Here is a 20,906-nt window from a genome sequence, read left to right as displayed (position 1 = left end):
AGCCCTTGTTCAGCCACCTCCATGAAGCATCGACAAAGATCCTCTGCCCCAGCCACTCCTACTCTACGTTGGGTCAGCGTGCCCTGAGGAATAAGCAAGATGCAGTTGTTACGAGTAGACAAGGCCCAGCTGTTTGGGCACCGCCGATAGCCAGCTTTAGCGGTCAAGCTATGCCAGAGCTACTAAGCGCCCTGAACATCTCATCTGCAAACTAGCGAATTAGTTTCCCCCAATCCCATCAGCTAATCACCCAATGCGGCAACCAGATTGGATGAGATACTTACTTCGCGCCGTGCAGCCGGGCCAGACAGAGATGATGGTGTCATCGTTGATATATCTCAAGCTATTTTTAACAGCAAGCTACTACCAATGCTACATCATATCCCACGCATCCGACGGCGGGAATATACAAAGAAGCATCTATCAACTTTCACCGCCGGATCATCACAAGCACATGAGTGGATAGCTGGGTCCGATGCCTCATTCTGGGTAGACAGACTGGGGTTCCCTTGGCTTTCAGTGCCTCCATCACCGCTAATGGCGCACATCACAACCACTTGGCATCGTCATGTCAGTCATCCCATTGTGCAGCGGGCGGCAACAACAGACTAGGCGATGAGTTACCTCACTAATGCCCCCGCATATATGGCTAATGCTTGTTCTTGGTGAGCTCACTCAGATACACTGCTATTAGGTACTAGAGGTGTCCTATTCCCCCCAATGTAGGAGCTGATGCTTCATGCTGGCTAGTAAATTATATCACACTGCTCATTCACACGCTTGGCCGGTTGAAATGTTCTCATTAGCTCTCTACGCGCCGAAGATGCTGCATCTCATGCCCCAACGGCGCCTCAGGGCCAATGAGTTTCCAAACGAGGGGTCCGCGCACTGATATCACTTTCCTCGCCCATCCTCTGCGTTGGACAATGATGTTTTCCTGAAAATGAGACGATGACCAGCCCGACGACCTGAATATTCGAAGATCCTATCATATGTACTGCAGCACTGATTGAAGTGATGGTGCGACGGAGGGGGTGAGTCTAAGGCGAATGGACGTGGAATATTCGGAAATGCTTCTCCGACCAGTGGTGCCATAGAGCGAGCTTGATCATCCGATTGTCTGCTGAGAACAAGACACGGGATCCCCGTGGTCGTAATCTTGGCGTTTCTGTTTATCGCATTTCTGCTGCTTTTGGCATCATTGGCAGCTGTCAACCCCGCGTACCGCACGGATAACATCATGGCTCTAGCTGTTGCAATGCAATGAAGAGTTGACAGAGCGTCTCCATCGTTTCTCAACGTACACAGACCCGCTCGGCCTCTCATCTTGGGATTACCGTTTGGGAATGTCTTTAAGCGTATGTAACTGGTGAGCCTCGCGCTTTGACGAATGCTAGTGGCGGTGGTGCTCCGTATTCCGCGCATAGACACTATCTGCTACCATTCCTACGAGATACCTCAAGGCAACCACTCGCAAAAGGCACAGTGCCAGCCAGGACGCATGAACTGAAGGCGTTTCAGTGAGATTAGGAATATAGAACCGTGCTTTTGCGTGGGCAGGCGTTTTCTCCTCGCCTCGCCTTGACGTTGTAGAGCCCCTGTACTTTTCGCGTTACAAGATAGCCTACGCCGTTTCTGGACCCCTGAGTGGCATGAAACTGTCAATTTGAGGCCTGATACTATCGCTCCGCTATCGTGGGGCAGATAGCTCGGAAAGTTTCAACTCTCAGTTGCCGGTTTACACTATCTGTTTAGTGTTCTGGTTTGATGAGATTCATAGGAGATAGCGGGTGAGATTAGTAGGAGATGACGAGTTAAGCTTAACGGAAGTTGTAAGCAAAAAGGAAAAAAGCTTGGACAACTTGGCAAAGGGGGTAAGCAGTTGCGTTACTCATTCAATTCATTCATCGAAATAGGCTGGCCGGGCTACAGCATTCCCTTCTTGACTTCATCCTTTCTTTCTTCCCACAGTGTCTTACCTGTGCAAGAACAGACAGTCTTGTCATTATCCCACATACCCGCGCTTCGCGCAATGACGCCAACCACTGTGTTGTCGTCATTCTTGAGCGGTAAACCCTCATCCTGTCTCGTCAGAACCATGGCGTGGCCAATGACTTCCCAGATCTGGAAGCCGTGGTCTACAAAGGCGGATCCGCGGCCATCTTCGGACACCTCGACGATACCAAGGGTTCCCTTTGGCGCCTCTTTGCTTCCTCCGACCCAGACTGGACCGGTAGATGCAGCACCGTCTTGGAGATCTCCAAACTCGCGAATGGTTGCCCGATAGGTACCGGGAGCAACACCCCTCAAGGTCAGATCAATCAATGTCCGTTCGGGATTGACCTGTACCATCCTGGCAAGGCCTCGCACTTCGCGGTCGACTTCCTCAATCTGCATATCTGTGAACGTCTCCAGGATGCTCACGGCGGCGCCTGAGTAAACAAGGTCTGTGTTAGCCACTGTTTCTCACGCCCAATTGATCCTCCTTGGCGAAACGTGGATGATTCGCCCCCATCCGTTTAAACGAGTCTCTCTATGAAAAGGAGGCCGCTGTCATAGCACGCACGGACAACCCTGGCTGAAAGCCCAGCGGCTATTTCTATGAAACTTACTGTTTGAAGTGCCGGACCCCCGGAGGATGGCATCTCTCCCCGTGGCCTGGATAGCCTCGACGATGGCAGATGGTGCGACTGCGGCATGGCCCGATGCGTTAGCATGTGGTATAGATGGGCTTTCAGAGCAACAGCCATCGTGTGATAACTCACCAGATCCCTCGACCGATATCAGCTGGTCCGTGAGATTTCCTTCGACTTTGCTGATGCCATCTAGTTTGTAGATGGAGTCTGAAACGGACTTGACGCAGCCGTCGCAGGAGAGCGGGACGGCGAAGAGGGTCTGTTTGCCCAGTGTTTCATCAGTCTCTCAAGCGCTGCATGGACTGTGCACGGATTTTCTTCTTTGGCTTCCATCTCTTTGTTACAAAGAGGAGAAGAGATGAAAAGAATGAATAACGTGAATGGTAAAGGCATACCTGAAAACTGTGCTTGACAGCCATTGTGCCTTTTGACGACTTTGTTAGCAACGCAACGCGGGGCTGCTTGTATATATCGAGGATGGATTAAGGTGAGATTTTGTATGCACGAGTGAGTACGTACCTGTGCCTGAAGCGCTAGGGCTATCTCGTTGAGATTTTGAAGGGGGCGAGTAATGAGAGGCTCTGTATCGATACGCAGAATAGCCAGCAAAGACGCCAACTGAAGCTGCCAGAATCTTGGAAGCTGCAGCGTTCTTAAGCGCCATTTATGATCTTGTGAGATTTAACGGAGACCGGCCAAGTCAGTGCTTTGAAATCCATTCATTGGCGAGTGATGCCATAACGCCGGGATTACAGCGGTCCCCCTCCGGATTGTGGAGCCCCAGAAGCTTTGGTGTAACAGCTTCGTTCTCCGTCGAAGCTCCGATTTTTCTTCTGCATGTCCGATAAGAGTCATGTGATTTAAGAGGCCGATAAGACCTGCTGAGTCAGCATTCGGATAGCTGCAATTGGCTATGCGCAAACTTTCGAGTTCGTGATATTGGATATTGCCCGCTTTGGAGTAGAAGTTGATCGAGTTCTGCAACGAACGGTGACGCTCACGCCGGAACTGGTGCCCTGGTGCTGGTTTTTCCAATTGCATTGATTAGTTCTTTTCTTTCCTAAACATAAAGACTCTGCACATCACTCAAGATGTCGCAGACAATTGGCCTGGTAAGATTTTCCTTCTCATGTAGCCGCCATCGTTCGATACTCTAACATTCTCTGCTCCAACAGACAAGGCTCGCCTACTCCCGAGTATGGCACCAAATCTCCGCCTCAACACCTCACCCAACCCTCACCACCCAGCCCAACGTGACTCCCCCCTCGCTGGGCCGCCTGGCATCCCGAATCGCCGTCCTGCTCATGGGCAAGCACAAGCCCACGTTCGACCCCTCCACCGACTGCGGCGACTACGTCGTGGTGACAAACTGCGCCGCGCTGCACACCACGGGCAACAAGATGTGGCGCAAGAACTACTACCGACACACGACGAGGCCCGGTAGCCTGAAGACGGTGACAATGGACGTGCTGATGGAGAAGCATGGCGGCAGCGAGGTGCTGCGCAAGGCGGTTAGCGGGATGTTGCCCAAGAATAGGCTGCGGGACAAGAGGCTGGCGAGACTAAAGGCGTTTGAGGGCGAGGCGCATCCGTATAAGCAGAATGTGATACGGTTTGGAGGGAAGGTTGTTGGGTCGGAGGGGTGGCAGAAGGCGGTGGAGGCGATACGGAATACGGATAAGGATAGGTTATGAGGATGTTAACGATTGATTGATGTTTTTGTGGGATGATAATCTGAGGATAAAGATTACTGTACTATTTGTACTATATTTCGTGTGTTCATGACTTTGGTTACGAAAAGAAAAACCGGGGACTTGTTGTTCTGATAGAGAATCTAGAGCGAGGTTCAAATATTAAAAAGACCAACACATGATCAATTATTTCACTTTAACTGAAATCAATTCTTACAGAAACGCTATACTACTAAAACAGCTTGCGTACTATCACGCAATAAGCCCGTCATGATATAAGGGCGCAATATGATCTACCATCTGCCTGGTGCACTTAGCCAAGCACTGATCCGCCATTTAATTTGATACTTCTTCAACAGCTCTTCCCATTTTCTTCATTTTCTACAAATGTGATTCGCGGTTGGTGGCGGGACCACGAGCAACTTCGCATTTGATGAGGCCGTTGGGGTTTGACTGAGGGACGTAGACCTCGGCGTCCTTGCCGGTGTTTTTGATGCCCTTGTGCCAGCTTAGGTCTGTACAAATTATGTTAGCGGCTTATCTATCTCATGTCACATCTAGATCATGAACTTACCGAGCTCGAAAAAGTGCTTGTTGGGGAGCGAGTAGGTAACCAGCTCCGTCTCCGGCACAGCAGCCAGAATCTGCTCACACATCTTGTACATTGTGTTTTGCACGCTCGCGCTCTCATCCTCGGCAAATCTGGTGAGCGTAATGTTGCGAGCTTCCTCCCACGCCGGATTGAACTTTGAGCTCAACTCCCGCACGGCTTTGACATCCGCAAACGTCTTCCACGTCCAGGTAGCGTCAACATCCGTGGACAGGATGCGGTCCCAGGTCTCTCCCAACGTGGTGAACTCGTCCCGCACGAAGCCGTGAAAGGCCGAGCCGGTGCTCTTAAGCACAGTCAGGCCCTCGATGCCGCTGTTGATGACGATGCCGTCCTTGCGGCTGATGCGGGCCTCGACGTTGCGCGTCTCCTCGCCGTCGCGCATGAAGCTGTGCGGATGCGGCTTGCCCCGGATCTCCATGCGCGTCCAGCGGTGCGTGACGACCTTGACGTTAGCGACGTGGATATGGCTGTATTTCTCAATGAAGTGGGAGCCGAGGATGGCGGCGAAGAGCTCTGGCGGGTTGACGGGGTTCTGCTTGGCGGTGATGAAGATTGTGTTCTTGATGGAGTCTGTGGCGACGACGACGCTGTTGTCGCCCTTTGTGTAGGAGATGTCGATGTCGCCCTCGAGGAGGCAGCTGACGGTCATTTCGGTGACGGTGTGGATGCCCGTGGCGGCGTCGCGGTCCGTCTTGAGGACTCGGACGTTGTCTTTGCCGTAGCGGGCGGCGGAGACGTGAGCGGAAGCCATGGTGTTCTCTTTAATTGAGGCTGTGGTGATGGAGATGATGTCGGTTGGTTTACACGTTGAGTGAAGAGGAGGGATGTGGTCACACGAGATGGGAGCTATCTGATCTGGAGAGCCAATTACCAGCCAAGCGGAAACAGAAGCATTCACAAAAGTAAGGAGGGGTTAAATTTATGATGAGGAAAAGAAGAAGCGGATATGAAAATAAGTCTACTGGAGTGTGGTCTGATATATATACTGCTGGATATGCAATTGATGCTTTGCCGTTGGTTAGGTCATGTATCTACAAGATGATGATCCCACTTAGTACGGGCCACGCACGTGCGAATCTGACACGGACTCAGATACGGCTCGTCTCGGACATCGCCTCATGCTGGCCGTCTTTTTGCCTGGCAAACTTCAATAGGACTAGAAAGCGATCGACCGTGCATGGCAGCTCCCGGCAAGCCCTCCGTCTGCGGCATGAGCGGCAAGCCGAGAGCAGCGTCGAGGGGCCACGGGCGTTGCTTTGGGGAAGACAGGACAGTGCAATTGCCAGCGGGTGGGGTTCGCCAGAGGCCCGGAGCCCGCCGAACTCCCAGCGCCGCGGTGCTCCGGGGCTGTGATCTAGTTTGTGGCGGGGTCTGGAGATTGATGGGATGAATCAGTATCGTGTCAGCCTGGGGGATATGGTTGGGAGATGGGCTGATGTTTGCTTTAAAGTACCGGTGCTAGCCAGAGTTTGTATTGTTGGGATGCGGTGACTCGAGAGTTGAAGCTGCGTTGTGTACATGTATGCTGTAGATAACGATGAGCTGATCGGATGGGAGCCGGCCGATATATCGGATAAGGCTGTGCTACGTATTGAGGTTGATTTGGTTAAGATAGTCACTACTATCTACCTATACTAGTAGTATCTGAATTAGACAGCAGCTAGATGGGACTAATATGTATTCGTCGTGGTGACTGGGGACGAGATTGATGGTGGCTTCATTAGATGAGCCCAAGATTAGGAATCGTTTGGATCTCAGATGGCTCTTGTGCTATTGCCGCTATCAACCAACATAGGCGGTTGATATCGGGCATATGCGCTTAGTTCTCCGCAGATCGCTCATAGCACGCTACTACCAACTGTGTAGTATCGTTGATCGATTACGATTCTCTAGCCATGCCAATTGATTGGCCTTTTCGGTTGCCATCTCATCGGGACATCAAGCCCCGGTTGCTCGCCGCCTATACTTTAACCGCCAACGTAAAACACAAGATACCATCTTACAAAAGCTGATCTTGAAAAGAAAGGGAAAAACAATTCCTCTCTGTTATAAATTTTTTTTTTCAAGTACTTATATGATTTCAACCACATTTTCTATTAGAAGCTTCTGTTCCATGAAACCCAACTTCCAGCCTCAGTAATAGGGTAGCATCGTTGTTATCCATATCAATCACTAAATGGCGGGCGTCGCAGTGTACGGCCACAGCTGTGCCACAGCTGATGCGACAAGCCTGCCAGCCATCAGCTCTCTGGGCGTCATTCGGACCCAGCCAATGCATTCAGCCGGCCAAATCCTCAAATTCCATCTTTGTACTTTTCCTGCATCGCGCGCTCAACTTCGTTCCTTCACATGTCGTGAGAAGCTCATCCAGCCTGTAGCGCCTCGCCGGCCGTCGAAGCTGCACCGCCGCATGCAAATCTGCTGGGCCTAGGATTCCCGCCCGGACTTGGGTCTCTAGCTCTCCAATTCCCTCCACCGTGCCAAGTTCAAGTTCCACCGCTCAGATCTGCGATCTCCCATACGCTGCTGCAACCACCAACGACCGTCGTATCGCGCAGATCCTCGCCTGTAGATGTGCTTCCAGCCGCACGAGCCTGATATTCGAACCATTTCCTCGACATAGCCCAGCAGATACCGAGATATCGACCGCCAGACACGCGAATCGAGCTGCTCCAATACGCCACCTTGAGACCCCCTCCACGCTCCACACGAACATCTTCGAATGCTCAGCGGCCACCGGAGGGCATAGTCCCCTTCCGTGGGCGTCGCCATCGCCATGCTGGCCAGCTCCTCGTCCAGCCAGAAGGGGTTTGCCCCCTCCAGCCAGTCCTCCCACTCCCAGAGCCTCAGGCAGACCGACCATGCGCCGACCATCGGACGGACGAGCATCGACCGCGAGGGCGCTGGGCTGCAGATTCCCAATGGCGGGGCTTCGAGGAATCTGTCAGCCTCGGCCGCGTTTGCTCCTCGGGGCAACAGCCTCATCCCCGGCGCCGGGCCCGGCAGCTTCAGCTCCGAGCTGCGCAGCCAGATGATGCCCGTTCGCTCTGGGAGCCGCACCGACGTGGCGCCAGTCTACCCGAGCAGCTTTGTGGACAAGATGGAAGATGGCGAGATGGCAGAACAGAACCTCTCCATGCTGCGGGACAGGCTGAACAGGGAGTTGAAGATCAAGGAAGGGAGCGAGAACATGCTCGAGGCACTCAACCTCAAAAAGCCCAAGCAGACAAAGGAGCAGCGACAGAGAGTCGAGGCCGAGCTGACGGCCAGCCACTCGCGCATCAAGGTCCTGAAACAGCAGATTACAGATGCTCAGCGTACCAAGGTGGCACCTCCCAGCACACCTCCCAGGACCAGAACCCAGCAGGATGTTACAACAGTACATCGCTCACCGCATAGCCTTCGATCGGGCTCTGGCTCAGAGGTCGAAGAGTCCACCGAGAGCCCTACGTTTACACTCGCCGAGCTTCTACAAGCGCTGGAAGTTGGAGGAATGACCCCCGACTACTACGTGAACCGTGCGAACCTCTTAGTCGACCTGTTCAAGAGATATCCTACTCTTAAGTACGACTTAGTGTGGTCCGTGTTTGGCTTGCGGATGCAGATGATGTTACTCAGCGAAAGCAGAGAAGTTGTGGCGGCTGGTTATCGCGCGACGAGATATGCAATTTCGGATCGAAACTCTCTTAGGAAGATTAGAAGCTTGAATACCGACTTCCTAGTCGTACGGTAGGTTTTGGAGACCAAGCGGCGGCTGAGCACCCTGCTTTGTATGTCCGCAGACTAACATGTGTCTTAGGTCACTGAACAACTATCGAAAGGCCGATGTTGAACGGGAGCAGGCCCTCAAGTTTGTCCGAGCTTTTCTGGACGTTAAAGACGGAGCCAAGGAAGTCTCGCGCGCTGTTGTACGGACCATTGTAGCTGTGGCCGAGTATGGTGATGATCGATCTGGCTCGGCACAGCCTTCTGAGCAAAATGCGGATCGCTTACGGCCCATCTGCATCGAGACCCTCGCAGAGATCATGGTTCGAGACCCTCGCTTGCTTCTCGCATCTGGTGGCTTGGGTCCCCTCTCTGAGGCTCTCGCCGAAGGAACGTACAAAGCCCCTGAGAGTCTGGCATCCGCCTTCCTCTTTCTCTTGGATACGCCACAGAGGCGAAGATTCGTCCAACCGGGCTATGGCCTGGACGTGGTATTCAACGCGTTTACAAGCCAACTGGCAGGAAGCGAAGCCGTACTGAAACAAAACTGCAAGGCCATATCTGTCGCTATGCGGTCTTGGTCTGGCCTCATGACGCTCTGCATGTACGATTTTCGATCCATCAGGTCACTCGTTATGAGCTTATTGCTTCCGAGCCCTGTTGTACGAGAAACCATTCTGGACTTGCTTTTTTCATTGCTTCGCATTAAACCCCCCGCCTGGGCGGTCTCTTTCTTGGCAGGACGGAGGTTAACTACCTATGGAAGGGTAAACAACCTCAGCTTGAAGACTGACGCAAAAGACCGAGGGTATCTTGAGGAAGATACGGGCGAACAGAACTTTGTGGATCACTATACGGCATTGATTCTGGCAGTCTTCATCAAGTCAGGACTTATCCAAACCCTTTTACAAGTTGCACGCTCTGAGAACGATACTATGCTTAAGCGCAAGACGACGCTGTTGATCGGCGAGGCGCTCAAGCTGGCAGCTAGACTGCTCCCTCCTTCATGGAGTGCAGAAATACAGCTTCTGCCAGAGTTGTTTTCGGCAGCAGCGAAGTTCAGCGATGACCAATCCTACATTGCATCAAGCATTGTGTACCAGATGAGCAGCATCAACCGCACGCTATACCGAAGTGCACCAGCAGACTCTTTGGCTGGAATCTTACCCTCGAGCGATAGCATGAACGACTTGGCTCTCTTGGATGGCCAACGCAAGGCAGGATCTACCGTGGCCTTTGACGATGCTACGTTCCGCCAGCTTCTTATCGATACAGGCGTCCTCAACCATTCCAATTACTCCAAGTGGAATTGGGAGAATATCATGAAGGTGATTGACGGCCCTCTTCAGATCGGCAAGAGGCTCGAAGAAGCCATCAAAGCCTCTAAATTTATGAAGAGAATCATGAGTTTTTACCGGCCGTTCAAATACAAGTTTGCGGAAGTCCGAAATACACGGAACACTCAAAAATACGTCAGAGCTGGGTGCGCACTTATGCACTCCTTGCTTCAGTCGCCGGAAGGAGTGCGATTCTTGGCTGATAGCAAGTTGTTGAGGCAAATTGCGGAATGCTTGGCTCAATGCGATCCGGTAGGACAACCATTGCTTTTCGGTGCTAAGAAAACCTTCCCCCTTTAGCTAACATCAATGACAGACAAGTGGACTTACCGCACAGTATCCCATGTTCTCCAAGGATAGGCTGACGGACACCCTCTGTGCCGGCTATTTCCCCATGCTTGGGGTGCTTACTGGTGATTTGAAAGGGTTGGCTATGCTCGAGAGATGGAAGATGTTCAATATGATGTATCACATCTACGAATTGACAACGCGACCTGATCTTGTCAAGCTCCTTCTTTCAAGTTTTGATTACAGCCGCCAGGGTCATCATCGCATTTTACTTTCGAAAGCATTGACAGCGGGCACGAAAGAGATTCGAATACACGCAACAAATACGCTTCGGAAATGCACTCTGCGAAGGTTACCTTCCATCAACGGCCACGGCGAAGTCAGCGACTCAAAGTGGGCTATTCAACTTTTGGTCACGCAACTATATGACCCAGAGATTGAGGTGTGCTCCACCGCGGTCAAGATACTGGAGAAGGCCTGCAACAGAAAAGCGTATCTGGCGTACATTGTAGAGTGCCGCCCTGCTTTGGACCATCTTGGCGAAATTGGAGCTCCGCTGTTGCTTCGATTTCTGTCGACATCTATTGGCTACCACTATCTGGATGGTCTGGATTACATCAGTAACGAGATGGATGACTGGTTCTTGGGAAGGAATGATTCCTACGTTGGCCTCATTGAAGCCAGCTTGGCAAAGGCCTTCCTCTCGGAAACGGACGAACAGAATCATCGACTTAGTATGTTTGATGAGCAAGAAGCCGAAACAGACTTTCACGATAACCATATCCCACCCCACTTCTACAGAGAGCTAACAAGAACCCAAGAGGGATGCAAGCTGCTCAGCGACAAGGGCCACTTTGAGGAATTCGCTAGCACAATTCGCGATCATGGTATGCAATCCGAGGACCCTGAGCTCATCACAAAGGTCAAGGGATGCCTCTGGGCCGTGGGAAATGTAGGATCCATGGAATTAGGTGCGCCTTTCCTGGAATCCACCGACATGGTGGAGCAGATTATAAAGATTGCAATTACCCACGAAGTGATGAGTTTGCGGGGGACGGCGTTTTTCGTTTTGGGCCTGATTTCCCGTTCGACCCATGGCCTTGAAATATTATCCGAACATGGCTGGGACGCGAATACGACACTGATGGGCAATTCTCTCGGCTTCTGCATTCCTTCTAACCTGTCCAAGCTATTCTCACTATCACCTTGGCATCACGAAACAGCTGCTTCGATTACGTTACCAGAGTCACAATGCACTATCCGGGAGCAACCGCCTCCTAGGCCCGCCCGTCCGCCGCTAGAGTTATCCGAAATGCCTCCCCTGATTAATGATGCGGCTATTAGCGAGCGGATTCTCGAGCTTATAGTGGATCTCGGCAATACGGTGTTGTATCGAAAGGCCGTCACTGAATTGCAAAAGATCAAAGCGCGCAAGCCGATAGCTTTCCGAAGTGCCGAGTTCTTCAAAACGGTTATGGGTCTGATGGAGTGGAACCACTACCGACTTGGTGTGCGGAGGATGGTTATTGATCTTTTCGAAAAGGGTGTGATGCGACAAATCATCTTCGATGAGGATGAAAGCGACAGCAGCGAGGAAGACGAGAGCAGCCCAGTGGATGCAGATGACAGCGCTAGCTCTGGCGATGACAGAGATGATAGAACGGAGAGGCAGAGGAGTATCAGTGAGCCTATGGAACCTCCGCAGGATTTGATCCCGGCGCCTCTGCGAGTGCGACGGTGAAAAACTGGCCCGTATCTTTAGAAACGGTGTTTTTACAGGAACCAGGAAGAGGAAAGGGCTGGTTGCTCTAAAGGATGTGAGATAGGGCTCGAAGGATTCGACGGAACTTAATCCGACAAATTAGGGAAAAGGATGACGAACACACGCACACACACAAACACAAACACACGTCATACATATACACGTCTTGCTTTTGCAACCGCGAGAAACATTTATTCAGCTTTTCTTTTATTGTTCTTTTTCTAGGCGCGAAAGGAGGGATATTTTTCTATGTTGGCGCTAGGGGTGCGGATGGAAAGGAGGTGGCTTTGGCAACGAAGCATTTGTTTTGGGAGAGGTTCTTTTGACAATTTCACTTTTATATCTTCTATGCTACATTCCATATTAGCTCAGCCTTTTTTTTTTGGTATGTGAGATTCGTTGCCTAGGCTTTCTGGGAGAAAATATAAGAGCGGCCTAGGTAGTCAAGCGGATGTCAAAGGAACGGACCGCAGATTGAATAGTCACACAAGAACCAATAATACTTAAGAGCACAAATTATGTGGATCATCTGTAGTGTTTGTATGCACATGTTTATCTCTTTGTGTGTGAAAAATCCTCGGATTCCCTGGCTTTTTGCTACCCGCTTGGTACAGTAATTTGGCAATTTACATATCCAAAAGTCGGATGAACTTTTGAAGGGAATAAAACTTTCGGGTGAAAACTTGGATGTTGCGTAACAGCACTTTGTAAGGTTTTGGCAGTGAGTTGGTGTGGGATGTCAGATATGTCAGACGCGGAGCTGAGTTGCTAGGGTCGAATATTATAAGACGGCAGCTACCCTGATTAGGAAAGGACTGTTCTTAGTAAAGTCTTATATCCTCCCATAATAGGGATATTTGGTGAGAGTTGCAGCTGAACTATCAGTTTCATGTATTTCATGTAGCACAGCAATTATCTCGGAAAATTCTACAGACATCAATCGCAATAGTACTTGTGCGTGTAATGAGTGAAGTGAAATATGCCCCTGAGTCTTTCTATTGGTAGCGGTTCCGGGGATCGAACCCGAGAAAATAAGCAGTGTAAAGCCGTGAGAAATTAGTTGATAGATGAGATGTGTTACTCCATTGAAACTACGTAGTGGCCGTTGTGATCTACATGGGTTCCTTGGCGGATTTCGCTACCCGCTATCATCTGCAGTTATTGTGGCGAATAAGCGGCATATGGGGCTATGAGATGAGATCTAGGACCCTTGCGCCTGGACATAGTGCTGACTTTGGGGACGGCCCTCAGAATTAATACTATCTAGGTAGTATTAGGAGAGTTGTTTATGTTGTTCCATCACCGATTGTGTGAATGGGGAAGACTTTGCGTGTCTGAACGTTGTATTTCTGCCGGACGGAGAACCCAAAGCAATTAGGGTCGTACTGCGTAGATCAGGAAGATGTGGCTTGCATCTAGGAGATTGCGATGCCTTGCGTGGGGAATTTGAAGCTACGCTGGAGGATCAGATATGTACGACAACTACCCGGTTCAATGCTCTTCTAACAGCCGGGCCGCTGTACCCTTTTTAAGGATCTGAGGTAAGATTGTTTATACTAGCTATCTACCCCCGGCTTGCTGTAAGTATTATACTAATACGTGTTAAGCTAGACTTTAGACTAAATTTTGGCTATTAAATAATTCTGCTTTTTGTGATAATGAGTCTCTAGTTATATACTAGGATTTTGACTCTTTTACAGTGTGTATACATAAATTGATTGGATAAACACGGATCTTGTATCGTACATAAACCACAAAACTTAAGTATACCGGCGTTGAAGCTCTTTAGACTACCAGGTTTCTCCACACTAGAAGTTTATTACTTTACAATTATTACATGGCTGACTAGCTCGGTATCTTCCGTAGTCCTTTGACTGTTTGTAATAGAAGAAGCAAGACTCGCTAGATTCCACGGCCTGTCATCTTAAGCGGACCTGAACTCGGCATTTAAGCGGATATATGGAATCCTTCTGCCTTCGGCAATATCACTTTACTCAAGCCTATTGTTGTAATACTTTAGAGCGGTCTGATAAATGTAAATTGTTACATTTGTTGGCCAAACCTGGCTAGCTAATCCGGTTAGATTAGAATTCATTGTCCAATTTGGGTAAATTTCCGCAACGAATCCTGCACGATCTACATGTAGGTCGGCTACATAATACCCGCTAGTTATTAGCGCTGTTATATAGAATTATTGTTACGTTCTTATAAACTGGAACTTGATCTCTCATATATAAGGAGGCCACCGCTTCTCGTTAATGAGTTCCTTGAACCCCTCATACCATCTTACCTTTAAACAGTATTCTTTTAGAGTACGAAACTGCAACTCTAGTCCATAAACAGTCCCTGACTCACTGAAGAACTCTAATCGTGTTTTCTTTTGCAAACTGCACAAATTCTCGTTTCACTCAACATGAGTCCCTCTGCTCTTCACCCCAACCACCAGAAGCTCATTGACCGAGCTAAAGAGTTCATTGCTGAGATTGAAGGAGAGTAAGTGTAACTTCTTTTATCTTCTTCTCCATCTGCTTCCATCTCTAAAAAAAAGCTAGAGCGTATTCAGTTTGCTTACAACTCGGTCTTCAATAGAACTCCTGGCAATGAGCTCGAAGCTAGACTAAACAGCCAGTTTGGACCTGGAACTCCCTACTACGACGACTTCAGCAGCTTAATCAAACAAGGTCTAGCTAACAACGAGGGCTGGGTTTCAAAAGAAGGCGTTGATGGAGCCAACTTCCGACTCTGCGATATTAGCCCCCCGTCAGAAGACACCAAGTTTTTCAGCATTCTAACCGTTTACCTGGAGAACGACGGATATGAGCACATTGCGCACGTTCACCCGTACGGTGAACTCAACTGCGTCATTCAGCTCGATCCCACTGCGGAGATGAAGGGAGTTAATGGCTGGCAGGGCGCAGGCTGGACGTCACCGTACCCCGGATCTCACCATGCTCCCTCAGTGCGCGGAGGTGGCTTGGTGGCTCTTGTCTTCCTGCCTGCGGGTCGCCTGGCTTTCAAGGAGCTCAAGGACCCTCGAGACTTCTAAAGGCCTTATTGGGAAATATGCGTAACAATTGGTGATCAATTGTTCGGTAGTCTCCACAAACAATAAGCAGCACGGTGGTACTCATGTGGGTGGTCATCATCACGCAGGCAACGGCTAGGCCTTGACAGGGATTTCAACAGCGGGAAGCTTTGTGCTTTGCAGGATGACTAGGATGCTTGCTATTTAACAAAATAAATACTCAATTATCCATGAGTTGAACATTTGTGATCTGTGATGAACTGGAAGTTGCAGTCTTATAATGCAAGCTTTGGCGCATTTGGCTTTGCAATACCGTTGCTTTAGAAAATCCGGTCGTTATGCCCTATTGGCTGCTGTTGGCCGCCAATTGCTAGAAGAAACATGAAGTTACTCTAATGCTCCAAAACTCTACTCGCAAGATATCTCTCAGTCATATACGCTTCTTCAACTCATATGAAGTATAGAAGCATGAACTAGCATCCAAAATGAATATTTCAAGAAAGACTAGAAGTAACTCATTCGATCCACCGCCTTAACGCCGCCATGGACGAGATAGTATAAGGATGCTTAGGGCCCAGAATGTCCTGGCGATTATCAGAACATGACTTCATCAACCTCATAGCGTCTTGGTGTTGGCCCTGGCTTTTCCGAATAAGAGCAAGGTTATTGATGCTGGTCAGAGTGTGAGGGTGGCTGTCCCCAAACTTGACTTTGCACATATCCACTACCAGTGATTGCAACTCTATAGCTTTTTCACCTTTGCCTTGCTCGTAAAATATCAGGGCCAAGTTGTTCATGCTGGCCATGGTGTTGGGATGGTTCTCGCCCAACTTCGTCCTTCGAAGTTCCACTACCTGCACCTGCAGCTCTTCGGCCTCCCACAGTCGGCCTTGAGCTCTAAAGATTGACGCAAGGCCGTTCATGCTTGTTAGTGTGTCTGGATGTTCCCTGCCAAACTTCATATCGCGACCATTCATCGCCTGAATCTGAAGCTCTTCAGCTTTCTCCAACTCGCCCTGGATCCTGTACAGTGATGCCAGGTTGCTCTTATTTGTCAACGTTTGTGGATGACCTTCTCCAAGCTGTGTTTTGCAACTCTCCAGCACGACTTCTTGAAGCGCTGTAGCTTCAACGTATCGACCTTGCGCCCTATATGTGGATGCTAGATTGGCCAGGGTCGCTAGAGCACTGGCGCCAACCTTGTTGAGTTCTGCCCTGTGATATCTGACTTGGGTAAGAAGCTTTTCTGCTTCTTTCCATCGCCCCTGAACTCTATATACCGACGCCAAGTTGTTCATACTAGTTAATGTGTTAGAGCGAGCTGTTTCCCATCTTGCTTCCATTCTTTTGAATGTGTCTGTTACATGAGTGAATTGCCCTTCGGCCTCATGATATAGCCCCTGATCCATCAGTATTAGCGCGGTTAATGATGAGTTCTCCAAGAGTCTTATAGCTTCTCTCTCTGTTTGCTCTTCTTCACTTATCATCTCTCTAGCCTTTGATACTTTATTGCTCATGTGTTTTGCGGTTTCGTAGTCGCCCAGCAACCGCGCATAACGCCCTCCATCATATAGAAGAATAGCCCAGTCTTCTAGAGCATCATCACTAGGACTATATTTGGCTGCTGCTTGAACATGAGCAAAAAGCTCTTGGCAGGTGGACCAATAGCCAAGTGGGTTGCTTGGGAATTCTGCCGCGAGTCGATGAATGAACTGCGCGCAGTATTTCTGTGCCTCGGTATTACTCATACTTGCCCGGGCTGCAAGTTGCACGAGTGCATGCATCTCGAACATGTCTCTCGTCCTATTCGCAGCAATAATGCAATAATTCATGAGCATGTCTATGTCGCCATCGAATGTATCGGTTGAGTCATCATTTATATCGCCCTCACTATCATCCAATTCTAATCGTCCCATTATACTCGGGCTATTTGCTCGCGGATTATTGTTGTCTCGTATATCGGAAACAAGGAGCCACTTAGGAATACCTCGCCGATCAAAATAGCTCATGAGTGACAGAATATTGGCTGCAGAGGGCCTTTGGGAACGAATAAAGTCAAAAGCTGCTTCCCAAGTCTTGAAAATGCTATTAGCGTCGAAATTTAGAAGCCGGGCCTTTTCCACGGTGTTCTCTTCTAGTTTCTTCAAATAGTTGGCAAGAGTAGTGGCTTTTGGCAAATACTTGTCTAAATAAAGCGCCGCTTGGGTGATGGCGAGAGGATTAAGACCGAGTCCTTTTACAAAGTGAATCGCCGCATTCATATCTGAGGCCGGCTGAAATTTTGGCCCTAATATCTTTCTGAAGAGACTGGTGGCTTCTACCACTGGCATTGGCCCAACTTCGATTATGCTGCCATGACCTCGGGTTAGGGTACCAGCCAAATCCTTGTTGCGAGTTGTGACGATTATTGAGCTATTCCGTCTCAGTGATTTTAGTAAATATAGACTTCCAATTGGGCGCCTTTTGGATCTCAGTACGTTCGTGACATCTGAAATCTTGTAGAACACACTCGGATCATCGGCACCGTCAAGGATTAGAATCCAGGGGCCATTCTGTTCATCATAAAGCCAGTCGCAAACGAGCTGATATAAGTCGTCCCATGGCACGTTCTGTGCGGGCAATTTGATACACTCCGCAATTCTTCTAAAGCCCTCTTCGATATCTTCTAGAGTGCCGGCGTGAATCCAGAATGCCCAGACCTCGGGCGATTCTGCTGCAGTTCTATGCGCAAATTCGAGAGCCAGCTGGGATTTGCCCATGCCGCCTAAACCTACAAGTGCTACACAACTGGCTGGTTCAGAAGACTGCTTGGCGATACGACCGAAAAGGTCCTCGGGACAAACGAAATGTTCATTTCGAGGAAGGCCAATTGAAGCGCGTGCTCTCTCCTCAGCCTCTCTTGCCTTGACTTCTCGCGCAGCTCGTTCCTCGGCTCGTTTTGCGACGCTCTGCTGCAGGAAATTGAGCCTGGTCTGATCCGACTTAACCAGACTTCTCTTGCTTTTCTTGTTCGTGAGCATGGCTATTTCTGCTTGCTCTTTGGCATCAAGAGCGGCTTCTGCCTTGGCTTGTGCAGTCGAAATGCGAGATGGTTCTAAAGATTGATGTTAGTCTCAATATTACACCGCGCTAAAGTCGTATGCAGCTTGCTGTACCTGTTGATCTTGAGATATGTTAATACATGATCATGATAATGTGATGGATCGCAACGTACTCCTTATTGTGGAAAGCGCCGGAGCGAATAACCTCTTGTAGAAAGCTATCCGTCCCTGAAAATTGCTGTGTATCGCTAATTACGTCTTGCCAATCAACGATATGCTCGCAGTCAGGAATAGTATCCTGAATCGAAGGGTCATCAATCTCCATGCTATTGGCCTGTTCTTCTGACATGTCAACGAAGGCGCCCGTCTCTTCTTTAAAACGTTGTTGCTCTTCACCAGCGCGAGATGAGTCGTGATTAGTACTGCTAGATAGAGACTTTTCATCTGCTGTTGCATTTGAGATGTCTAGGGACATCATACGCAGTGTGAAGAGCATGATCCCTTGAAGGTGCGCGGCGACGTGTCTTGCGATGGATTCAATGCCCACTCGTTGTGTATCTTCGGCAGTTTTGGTTCCTGTATCTGGTATCATCTCTCTCATTTCTCCTTCAAACTCAAGGCTACCATACTGAGCTTGGCGTGTTGAGCCGGTCTCTGTTTTAACACGTTTGGGACTTTTCCCAGGCGTCTGATCTTTTGACGAAAAGTCTGGTCGTGCTACTTTCAAATGCTGTTCTTCTTTTTCTTTGCCTTGTTCATCTCTCATTGAAAGGCAGCACAAGGGGCACATGTCCTGCGGCCGCGGGGATCGGAGCTGACTCTGGTGTACAATAACTTGGATTTGAGGCTTTGTAAAAATATCATCGTGAAGTTTTAATATGTGTTCTGAGAGATCTTGTGCTCTGGAAAAAGTCGTTTCTTTGCTATTGCATAGTGGACAAATCCACCATATCGGCAAATGTATTTCTCGATGCCAATTTTGACCATGTGATTCGAGCATATGGCTGAACCATGCTCTCGAAGTTGCAAATCGGTTTGCCTGCCCTTTACACTTCTCAGAAATGCAAATGAATGGCTTGAAGTCTTCATTTAAATGCTTTCTACACGTTGAATCAGTTATAAGCATCTACGGTATTGGAATAAGCGAGGACCATACTTCCACTTCTCTCCCTTGAGCTCATCTTTCGAGAGAGTTGCGAAGCACCATTCGCAAACCAGGCTTTCTTCAGATGGTTGAGGATAAGCAACCTGACTAACAAGGATAGATCTTGTCTTGCTCCCAACGGATCCACCCCCTTGCCGCGAAAACAGCCTACTAAACTCTCGGCTATCCAGGGACGTTGGATTGGATTCTCTAGATTTGTGTGACCTGTCTTCTAAATGCGTCATTGAGATTAAGTGGGGTAGTTGCTTGTTGGCATCTAATATAGGAGGAGCTGTTGGTCGAGGAGATGCTCTGTCTGTTTTTGCCGTTGGATTTGCAGCTGAGTCTTCGCCAATGGTGAACAATGCTGCTTTAGGTCGAGCTTGGAGTCGTACTTGTCTCGATCGCCGATAATGAAACTTTTCGTACATATCGGTCATTGCTTGGATAAGCTGATTCAAAAGAGATGCGCTGGCATCGGGATAGAATGACTTCATAGCTAAGCGCGCAATCTCTTCGAAGGAAGTGGAGTCAAAGCTCGTTGTGAATTTGTCAACTTTGGTTGCCTGCCCTGCTTCAGACGATCGCTGTATGGTCCTCCCGAGATGGTTGAGGCGGTCAACGGCTCCTTCAATTCCTCTTAGACTTTCCAAGTTGACGCGGATTTGTGCTGGAGAGACTTGATCTAAGTCGGGGATGTCGATATCTTCTTCAAAAACTATAAATACTGTTACCATCAGCTCTGATGCTACGAATAAGTAGGAGACGCACGGTGAACCAAATTTCTCTTCATAATATCCAACAAGCGAAGAACCAAATCCTGAATTTCAACATGGCTGCGGAGTCTGCGGTCGAGACACATCTCTGGGACGGCAAATACGCCCAAGAAAGCCGCCCAAGCTGAGAACCGTTGCTGATACTCTCCAACGACTTTCGCGCCATTGAAGTCTGATTCATTTTCCAGCATCGAGAGATGATCTGAAAATAGAGTTTCGCATTCTGTCGCAAGTTCGAAGATCGGCTCCGTTGTCTCTATACTTGTCTCATCCATATCTTCTGCGTAGCTTGACAAAACGAGCCAGCACGATGTCAACTCGAAGGTATTTGATCGTTTAATAGTGGCATATCAGAATAGCGGAGACAGTCGTAACCTGGTTTCGATTGCGGTTGATAGTTCCAATATGCTGTTAGTAACTTGCAATCTGCACACATGCATGCTCAGAGGCTTGATATGTGCCTAACCCCGCTCTGGTACATTCAACATTTGGGCTGTATCACATGAGATTACTGGCGAACTGATCTAACCTGGCAGTCGAATCACCCTGTATTCGTCAACTACAGTAAGTACCTTTGCCACACCCAACGCTAGAAGCGCATTCAGCCTTCATTGCTATCTTCTGCTATTCTATTCTTCGGTGCCTTGTTTGGGCAGTGTCTGTATGCACATTTGGCATCTTAACACTTAGTTGACGGCCACTTTCGTATCCTATTGAACACAATTCTGCGACGATTGCAGTACTGAACCATAAGAGTTTTTAGTCGAATACATGCATGGCAACTTGCTGACACAAATTGGTTGACTGCCTTGTTTGCGAGCCTCGAGACCCCCGCTTTCATCCTTCAGCCGCATCTCGGCGCAGTTGCATTGATATCGCAATCACACA

At 49.2% G+C, this 20,906-nt stretch overlaps 6 protein-coding genes across 6 annotated transcripts; 3 read left to right on the top strand and 3 right to left on the bottom strand.

The window, feature by feature from the left end:
- Positions 1-1,926: 1,926 nt before the first annotated feature.
- TGAM01_v207363 (hypothetical protein) lies at positions 1,927-3,300 on the bottom strand (the record flags this gene model as incomplete). Its single annotated transcript, XM_024550078.1, has 4 exons — positions 1,927-2,432; positions 2,613-2,895; positions 3,032-3,060; positions 3,156-3,300. The coding sequence occupies 4 exons, from the start codon at positions 3,298-3,300 to the stop codon at positions 1,927-1,929; spliced, it is 963 nt and encodes a 320-aa protein (XP_024405166.1).
- Positions 3,301-3,727: 427 nt separating this feature from the next.
- On the top strand, positions 3,728-4,330 carry TGAM01_v207362 (60S ribosomal protein L23; the record flags this gene model as incomplete). Its single annotated transcript, XM_018807562.1, has 2 exons — positions 3,728-3,748; positions 3,812-4,330. 2 exons carry the CDS (start codon positions 3,728-3,730, stop codon positions 4,328-4,330), a joined length of 540 nt encoding a protein of 179 aa, XP_018659206.1.
- Positions 4,331-4,708: 378 nt separating this feature from the next.
- On the bottom strand, positions 4,709-5,691 carry TGAM01_v207361 (uricase; the record flags this gene model as incomplete). Its single annotated transcript, XM_018807563.1, has 2 exons — positions 4,709-4,842; positions 4,902-5,691. The coding sequence occupies 2 exons, from the start codon at positions 5,689-5,691 to the stop codon at positions 4,709-4,711; spliced, it is 924 nt and encodes a 307-aa protein (XP_018659207.1).
- Positions 5,692-7,716: 2,025 nt separating this feature from the next.
- On the top strand, positions 7,717-12,011 carry TGAM01_v207360 (hypothetical protein; the record flags this gene model as incomplete). Its single annotated transcript, XM_018807564.1, has 3 exons — positions 7,717-8,669; positions 8,740-10,234; positions 10,299-12,011. The coding sequence occupies 3 exons, from the start codon at positions 7,717-7,719 to the stop codon at positions 12,009-12,011; spliced, it is 4,161 nt and encodes a 1,386-aa protein (XP_018659208.1).
- A 2,434-nt stretch (positions 12,012-14,445) lies between these two features.
- Positions 14,446-15,078, top strand: TGAM01_v207359 (p-hydroxylaminobenzoate lyase; the record flags this gene model as incomplete). The annotated part of the gene is made up of 2 exons (XM_018807565.1): positions 14,446-14,525; positions 14,622-15,078. 2 exons carry the CDS (start codon positions 14,446-14,448, stop codon positions 15,076-15,078), a joined length of 537 nt encoding a protein of 178 aa, XP_018659209.1.
- A 494-nt stretch (positions 15,079-15,572) lies between these two features.
- Positions 15,573-20,293, bottom strand: TGAM01_v207358 (hypothetical protein; the record flags this gene model as incomplete). The annotated part of the gene is made up of 4 exons (XM_024550077.1): positions 15,573-18,008; positions 18,355-19,000; positions 19,255-19,960; positions 20,014-20,293. The coding sequence occupies 4 exons, from the start codon at positions 20,291-20,293 to the stop codon at positions 15,573-15,575; spliced, it is 4,068 nt and encodes a 1,355-aa protein (XP_024405165.1).
- Positions 20,294-20,906: the final 613 nt, after the last annotated feature.

The sequence above is a fragment of the Trichoderma gamsii genome (genome assembly GCF_001481775.2).
Source record: "Trichoderma gamsii strain T6085 chromosome Unknown Scaffold_27.2, whole genome shotgun sequence".
Classification (NCBI taxonomy): domain Eukaryota; kingdom Fungi; phylum Ascomycota; class Sordariomycetes; order Hypocreales; family Hypocreaceae; genus Trichoderma; species Trichoderma gamsii.
The sequence above is the reverse complement of the archived record's forward strand: the minus strand, read 5'-3'. Positions and strand labels throughout refer to the sequence as shown.